Raw genomic sequence first — 8,124 nt, 5'->3', positions numbered from 1 at the left:
GAAAAGTGAATGTTGGCTGAGGCACAGGGAAGAGACAAAACACAAACAATAAACTATAACTGAAACATGAAGACCAAACATAATTCCAAAACTCAGGTTCTAACAAAATTAAAACAAATAAATAATAAGAATAAACCAGTAAAGCTTGTACAGGTTAATAAATAGAAATAAAAATTCCGTCTGGAAAAAAATAAAATTACAGAACATAAAGGAGTGATAAGTGAAAAGGTTGTTTTCACATTGATTTTGTCATTTATTTTGTTATGTATCAATGGGTAAATTTTGAACAAATATCTGTCTACATTTTTAATAAATTGGATTTTTTCTAATTGTCTACATTCTTGTTGCCTTTTTTAAAAGAATTATTATTTTATTTCTCGTTTTTTGTTGCAGTCTGTCGAACTTAAATGTGCTTTGTCTGCTGAGGCTGGGACTGCTTAGTACATCGCTTTTTGTTATCCTAATCTTCCACAAAATGTTGTTTCTGAACTGTAAATACACACTTTGTTTTGTTACATACATTTACAAGACTTATAATAAAGTTTGCTCAGACAAATCAGCAATAATGCTGCTTCCAAACTGTTTGATAAGGAATATCTTAGAGCTCAGTTTCATTTTCCTGCTTCCACATGACTAAATTATTTTACTCTTAAGCAGATTTACTTTTAAATTATTTTTTTATTATTATTTTATATATAATTTAATAATAACACAGTATAGTGTTATTGGTAACCTTTACAGATGTTTATCATCTTCAGGTTTTTGATCTTCTCGAATGACGTCTTTCTCATTTCCGCAGCACAAGCAGCATTGTTCGTGTGTTAGAACAACACAACTCTGCTGCAAACGTTTCAGCTCGGCAGCCTGCTATCCTCATTTGTCACAGACTGAAAACCTCACATCCTATTCCATTTTGAATCGTTTGGAAGGCAGACCAGCAGCAAAGACTACTGCTCCAAGGAGATTTTCTTTATGTTTTTTCCAACATGTTGCCTTTATTAACAACAAAGTCATGGATCTCCATTAAGCTCTCGCTTTAAGCTTCCTTAAACTCTTTGGTTTATGGCTCACAATCAAGCAGCTCTCAACACAACTCTCCATGTGACAATAAACAGGCTCACCTCTTGATGTGGTGGAAAACATCTGGAGACTGTTGCAGCATGCTTCTGTGTGCAAGTAAAATGGTGCATTTAGGATTGTGAGAAAAATGTATCTTCTCAACTCAATTCAAACAGACATTAGTTAAGATGTACTCCAAATAAAGCTAGTTCAGATTTGGGTAGTTTCTAGTTTCTATATCTAGTTAACTATTTCATTCCTACTTAAAGAATAAAGCTAGTTCCATTATTTAGATCCCAGAGAAAAGCTCAGGCATCATGGGTTCTCAAACAGCAGCAGGCAGGTGAAACATTAACTTGTATTCTGTGGACAAGATGCTGCCACTGCTTCCTTATTAGTGGAAACAGTATGTGTCCAGATGTCCTGCTAATGGAGCAAAGTAGTTTGGTCATCACCCTGGCAACCCATAAATCAATATCTATGATGACCAATCAGAGAGAGAGAGACTGTTACCAGTCAGAGTGTGATACAGCGAACCAAACATCAACTTTTCTATGATGTAAAACCAGCTTCAAGACAAAAGCAGTCTCAAATTTACTTCTTTTATCATTTTTATCGTTTTCCAAGAAGAATGTTACGTTACAAAGTGATAAACGCTTTTTGGGAGAACTTCACATGAATTTTTTTTGACTTAGGATTTTAGTTTTTCTCTTAAAAAAATAAAACCCCTCTGAGTTTGCGAGTCCCTGTTTGTGTCCCTTCTGCTGCTCCGGAAAGCTGATGGCGAGCTTTCAGCTGGCTCAGGTCAAACTGAGCTGGACAGCACTTTTGACTCTGGCTCACTTCACGTACCTGCTGATCGGAGCCACCATCTTCCAGATGCTGGAAAGAGAAGCCGAGAGCAACAACCGAAACCACTTCCAGCTGGAGAAGCTGAGTTTTTTGGCTAATTACACCTGCCTGGATGGACCTGTGCTGGAGAAATTTGTTCAGGTTTTCATTTTTCTTCTAACTTTTACATATTGCTTATTTAAGACTTACAAGTTGTTGAATTGTAAATTACCATGTCCTTACGTTGAAATTGGTAAGTGAAGCTAAAATGTGTAGTTGTTTCATTAATGGTTGATAAAGGTCCACAGTACAGATGATTCATTGAGTAAATATTTAATAAATTGTCTTTGAACACCCCGAAGCCAAAAGATCTGCTTCATTATTAAGTGAAGCACATGTCAAAAAGTTTATTTGAATTCGTATGAGTGTGCACAAGTTTTATCCTCCTGACTAAATCTTTGTAATCTTAGTAAGGTAATTAGCTCCACCCCTTCACATCTGATATCACTGAAAAGCCCTAAATGTCCTCTATAGGCAGCAAAAGGTGTCCATTTAGTAATGTGGGTAGGAGATATTCAGGTTTACAAATGTCCTCCTCAGGACAAATTTGAACTACTGAGTCAGGAGGACATGAACCACCTGGCTAACCTGGTTAATCAGTATAACAGTTTATATATTTTAATTAAGTCAATTTTATTCTAAATTGGTTGTTTAAACATTTTTTCTTGCTAAATGTTTAAGTTTAATTCATAAGGTTGTTTGAATTGATTTTGTATGAAATAAAAACTTCAGTAAAATCAAAAGTGATCTTGTTGGATAATCAAATCCATTGTTACTTGTAGCATGCCTCGTTGAGTAAATGAAAAACAGATTTAATGGAAACATTATGATTAATGTGATTAAACTTGGCAAAAGTTAGATGTGTTTATTCAATTATTACCTTAAAATGTCAGATTATGCAACAAAAGGAAATTACCTTTTATTTAGCTCAAATCCAGCTAAACTGATTTTAATGAGAAGTAAAATAATTCAATCAATGCTAATAAATTATATTAACCAACACAAATATGTTAAATTAAACCAACAGAAATATTTACAAGCCTAAACTCAATATTTTTGCAATTTTTTAAAATGTATTTAGATTAATCAGTTATGTGCCATGTTTGATTGTATAAAGGTGTGTGTTTTTTTGTGTGTGTGCGCAGGTGATTTTATATGCCTGGGAAAAGGGGGTGAATCCCTCAGGCAACTCAACAAACCCCAGTAACTGGGACTTTAGCAGCTCCTTCTTTTTTGCAGGGACAGTGGTCACAACTATCGGTGAGCAGCTGGGTTACATCATTAACCTTTTCGTCTCTGCTGGTTTGTGTGTGCCATCAATATCTCCTGTCTGGTCCGCAGGTTATGGCAACCTCTCCCCGAGCACCGTGTCCGGTCAGGTGTTCTGTGTGTTTTACGCCCTGTGTGGGATTCCACTGAACCTGGCTTTCCTCAAACAGCTGGGCAAGTGGCTCATTGTCTACTTGGGTCGACTGGAGAGAGGGATGGTGGCCGTTGTTCCCCACAAGGTACTAATGAATCTCAGTTCTTTATTGTTTTGTTTCACTTTGTGAGATGAAGCCTGAATGACTTGTTATTCTGTCCCAGAGAGCAGTTGAAGCTTTGGCAGTGAGTTTGTTCTTCGTCACTGGCAGCCTGCTTTTTCTGGTCATCCCTCCCCTGCTGTTCAGTTACGTGGAGGGTTGGACATTCGGCGAGGGCTTCTACTTTTCCTTCATTACCCTCAGCACCATTGGCTTTGGTGATTATGTTGTGGGTGAGTAAAGAAGGCAAACAACCGCTAATGTGATGGAAAGGCCTCAGTGGTCACCTCAGTCAAACTAAAACACCCATTTGAACAATAGCTCTGAGCTGAAACAAGCTCACTTAACGCGTTCTTATGTTTCTCGTTAAAGGGACTGACCCGGGGAAGGAGTACATCTCTCTTTATCGCAGCCTGGCAGGCATCTGGATCATCTTTGCGCTTGGTTGGCTCGCTCTTATCCTTAATATGGGAGCCAGAGTCATAAAAAATGTGGTTGTCCTGACTCATCCGGGCTTTAAGAGACAAGAGGAGGAGGATGAAGTATCCTCCAGTAAACTGGAGGTTACGTCAAAAATCTGACAATGGACTTCAGATCAATTGCAAGTAATATTGGTTTACTGCTATAAACTCTGTTTTGTGTGATTGTTTTTGTGATATCTTACGATAGAAAGAAAATGTAGCAGCTATTCGTTTGTTTGAAAAAAAAATTTTTTATGTATGTACATATTTATTTTGTGATGCTTTGTTTCTTTTGTCCTACCTCAAACAAGCCGAAGTCTCAGTGGGAAAGCATAATCGATCTGTTGTTTTTCCACATTTCCCAAATGGCTGCTGCGGATCAGTGTTTTCTTCACTTCTGTTTGTGCTCTTTTGATTTGCACCTATATGATTAGATGTTCAAACAGGAAGCTCCGGGTTGAGCTATTGTTTCTTTTACATCCTGCCACACTTGTGTGTTTTGTATGCTCATGTGAGTCCCACGCTTGTGTGCTGATGGGAAACTCTAGTGAATTGAGCACGGAAGGCTATCTTAAACAAACACATTAATCAAGATGGTGATGTGAGCTGGAAAAAGAGGAGGATAGCCCTCAGCTGTCACATGGTTTTAGTTTGTTTAAAATGAGCAAAAACTGAATTAAATGCAACTGAAGCTGAAACAATATCTTACTGCTTCTGGATATGAGGAGTTATTTTAAAGCACGCACATTTTGATGTTTGTTTGGGCCAGAAACATAAATTTGACCTTTATCATTATCACCAACACCAGCATTCCCATTTGTGCTGCCATCTCGCCCTCATCTTATTTTGCTCCTCTAGATTTGCATGTCAGGGCAAGAAGTAATTGAAACAGTCGCACACAAGGACAGTCATTTGCCTGTGATGCAGGAGGAGAAGCCCAGCAGGTAAACACTCACTCCTCTCTGCACCCGACTGCCAAGGCTGAGACTCTGGGTTGAACTGGACCACAAAGCTCAGACCGTCAGGCCAAGATGGAAGTGAAGGACATGTTAAATATGGCCTGGGTGCCGTCCATTCTCAGAATTGGCTTAATTTATGTGGCCTATGTGTTGATTGGCGGAGTGATTTTCTGGAAGCTGGAAGGAAGTCTCGGGCAGAAGGATTTCACTGAGTTATTGCAACGCAAACAAACACTTCTTACGACGTACAGCTGTCTGAATCAAGAAGGCCTGGAGGCTGTGGCTCAGGTAACACTTAAATCTGAGAAAAGTACTTTACCTAAAAATGGGCAATTTTACCCATAGACACAAACACTTTATCCGTCTGAATGAAGATTCTGAAACAATCAAGTTACACTTAGTCAAAAATCACTCAGACAGAAGTCATTTAAATGACTGCCAGTGCAGGATTTGCAGACCAGCTGCTGTTATTTTACATTATTCAGTCAATAGATTGTAAATGCATTTTAACTAACATGTTATGACACAATGGAACCTTTCATTTGTAGTTAACAAGAGTTTGAACCATTATTTGGAAGACAAAACAAGAAACAGACAAATTTCCTTGTTAGAAAATGTGTGTGAATATTTCAGAGTGTAAAGGCCAGAAAGCAGTTTGTAGACACCTCAGTTGTACTGAATGAAATACGGGTCTGGGTCTTCGGATTGGTTGTTTTCTTGTTTGAAGTTACTCGTTTTTGATGCCAGTTTTTTTTATTCCTGACACTTCAGTACATTCAGATTTGTTTGTGAATATATATCCTGCATCCTGCCCTTTGGGTCCTCTATTCCACCATTACCTACCACTATGACATCATCTTTTCCCTGTGATCACAAAACAACATGAGCTCAGGAGGGCCTCAGAAAACACCTGCCATCAACCGCAGCCTGCAGAACTGTATCAGCCATCGAGGAAGTCCTATCTGAAGTATGTACAGAAACGAGTTCATCTCTGATGGGCAGAGAGACCGTGGACACGTGTTCTGTTGGGGAGATGAGTTCAGGATTCTACTGGTTCTGCAACCCAAAGATGATGTGAGGGTTCCGTTTATCCAGAGACAGATACTGTAACTTCAGAGAGACGCGTGCGACCATCAGGGTGACATCTTTTCTCAGGAGGTCTGTGGTTATTTCAGCAGAACAACAACAACGGATCTCATTCTGCCTGACCTGCCTGCAGTCCAGATACGTCTCAGACAGAAAACCTTTGGAGCATCATGAAGAGGAGAATCAGATGACGACAACAATGAAACTGTTCAGCTGATGAAATCTTGACTTTTTTTTCAGAGAACACTCCCTACAACAATCAGTTCTCAGTTTATAACTGATTAGAAAGTGGAATTAAAAGGAATGCTGAGGTATCTCCATGACAAAAAAGGTTTTTGGAGCGTGATTTTGATATCAAATTTGTGATTTGATTGCATTTTCTGTATCTACTGGCCTTGTTCATTGCACTAAGTTTATTTTTTGACAAACGAGAGTGTGTGAAAAAGTGACAGCCAGCTGAAAAAGTCAGATAAATGAATTCAACAGATCAGAGGGTGAAATGAATCATATTTACAGAAACGCTGAATTAAGCTTTTAGTTGGACCGATTACACAAATAAATAAAAAATGAAAAAAAAGATTTTGATGATGAAAAGGACTAACATAGGAAGTTTGTCAGTTCTCTTTGCATAAGAAAACAATAAAATACCAATTAGTTACACTCTGTTTACACCCTAATAGAGCAGTACATCCTGAAAGACAAACCAGCATTCAAAAAAACCAATGAGATGCAAAATATTTTAGGGAAAAAATGTTTAAATATTTTACCTAGAATCAAATTATGTCAGTAAGGCACAATTTATATCTGTAATATGATTCATATAAACATATTTCAAAATGGTTAGATGTGAAATATTTGAAGTTACCTTCCACTTTATGCAAAATTACATTTCTGATTTCAAGTTCTGGGTTGGTTTGTTTCCCAGAAATGACTGAAGGAATCAAAAGCTATGACACAAAAGTTCAGCAGCTTTTAAAAATCTCACAGCAATGTGGCTGATCTGATGTCAAACCCAAGCAACAGTGTCATTTTTTTATTTTTTAAATGAACTTTGTGAGAAACACGCAGCTCCTTCCATGCAAATAGCTTGTCCAAACTTTCAGCTCTGCTTTGCCTGCATGTGTCGGGCCTGGAAGGGTTTAGAAAGCAGCAAAGTTCTCCTTCTGCTTTTTGAGAACTCATCACATTTGTCAGAACACACAGGAAGCGCGCAACTTGTTTCAGACTCTTGTCGGATTTGAAATTAATAATCAGAATAGGTCATTGAAAGTTCTGACGGGTAATCTGAGATTGATTTGCATTGTGTCAAAACAAATACAAACAGGCAGCTTTTGTTGAAGAAGCACAAAGGATTTAAATTTATTCCCTCCCTTGTTTTATGTAAAAACACCTGCATGAGAATGACAAATTGTTCATCGCGACAAATAAACGTTGATAAACTCAGTTTCTTGTCGTATTGATTCTGAACTCTGAACATGAAGCTGAGAATGCTAACAGCTGTTATTTATTGACCAAAACAGCTTCGAGGTGCTCCAGTAACCCTAAAGATGTGGATTACTGTGTACAGGAGTCACACGTGATTCATACAGTTCATGAGAAATAATGGAAATGGACGAAAACTGTGCAAAACTGCTGCTTTCCTTTCTTTCTTTTTTTCTCTTTCAGGTTGTTCAAGAAACCTCAAAGGCAGGTTTAAGTCTGAAAGGCAACCGAACCACGGACGGCTTCTGGAAATTTACCAGCTCGGCTGTGTTTGCAGCAACAGTGGTCACAACTATAGGTTAGACATAATGGACTTAATTAAAAAAAAAAAAAAACAGATCTTGGATCAAATGTCATGAGCTAATAATAATATTAGACGGACATCTACAGCAAAACAGCTGATTTACAGATAATGAGCTATAATTTGGTGTGGTAGTAGCTGATAGTAATTCTCAACATAGACTTCAAGCACAACAATTTGTTTTTAATTTCAGCTTTCAAGGAATGCTAGTGTATTTTATTTTGAAATTATTTAATCTCCAAAGTAATTATGATAAGTGGCATTTCTAGGTAATGATGTACAATCTGATTTATGGTCTCCACATTTCGCTGCACTTTGGCACCACTGTGGTCTTTACCTTCCAGGCCTTTTCCAGTTCCTCT

General features: G+C 37.9%; 2 protein-coding genes across 2 annotated transcripts in view; both read left to right on the top strand.

Moving 5' to 3' along the window:
• The first annotated feature begins 1,839 nt into the window (after positions 1–1,839).
• Positions 1,840–4,566, top strand: LOC108245083 (potassium channel subfamily K member 16-like). The gene is made up of 5 exons (XM_017431721.2): positions 1,840–2,052; positions 3,096–3,210; positions 3,292–3,458; positions 3,538–3,706; positions 3,846–4,566. The coding sequence occupies exons 1-5, from the start codon at positions 1,840–1,842 to the stop codon at positions 4,052–4,054; spliced, it is 873 nt and encodes a 290-aa protein (XP_017287210.1). The 3' UTR covers positions 4,055–4,566.
• A 76-nt stretch (positions 4,567–4,642) lies between these two features.
• Positions 4,643–8,124, top strand: part of kcnk17 (potassium channel, subfamily K, member 17) — a 10,689-nt gene continuing 7,207 nt past the window's right edge. The window contains exons 1-2 of the mRNA XM_017431720.3: positions 4,643–5,181; positions 7,645–7,759. Of these exons, the coding sequence (XP_017287209.1) occupies positions 4,966–5,181; positions 7,645–7,759 (331 nt within the window). The 5' untranslated portion in view covers positions 4,643–4,965. The remainder of the gene's footprint in view (positions 5,182–7,644; positions 7,760–8,124) is intronic.

Source organism: Kryptolebias marmoratus, linkage group LG10, assembly GCF_001649575.2.
Source record: "Kryptolebias marmoratus isolate JLee-2015 linkage group LG10, ASM164957v2, whole genome shotgun sequence".
In the NCBI taxonomy this organism is placed as follows: Eukaryota; Metazoa; Chordata; class Actinopteri; order Cyprinodontiformes; family Rivulidae; genus Kryptolebias; species Kryptolebias marmoratus.
This window is presented reverse-complemented; position numbering and strand designations above follow the sequence as displayed.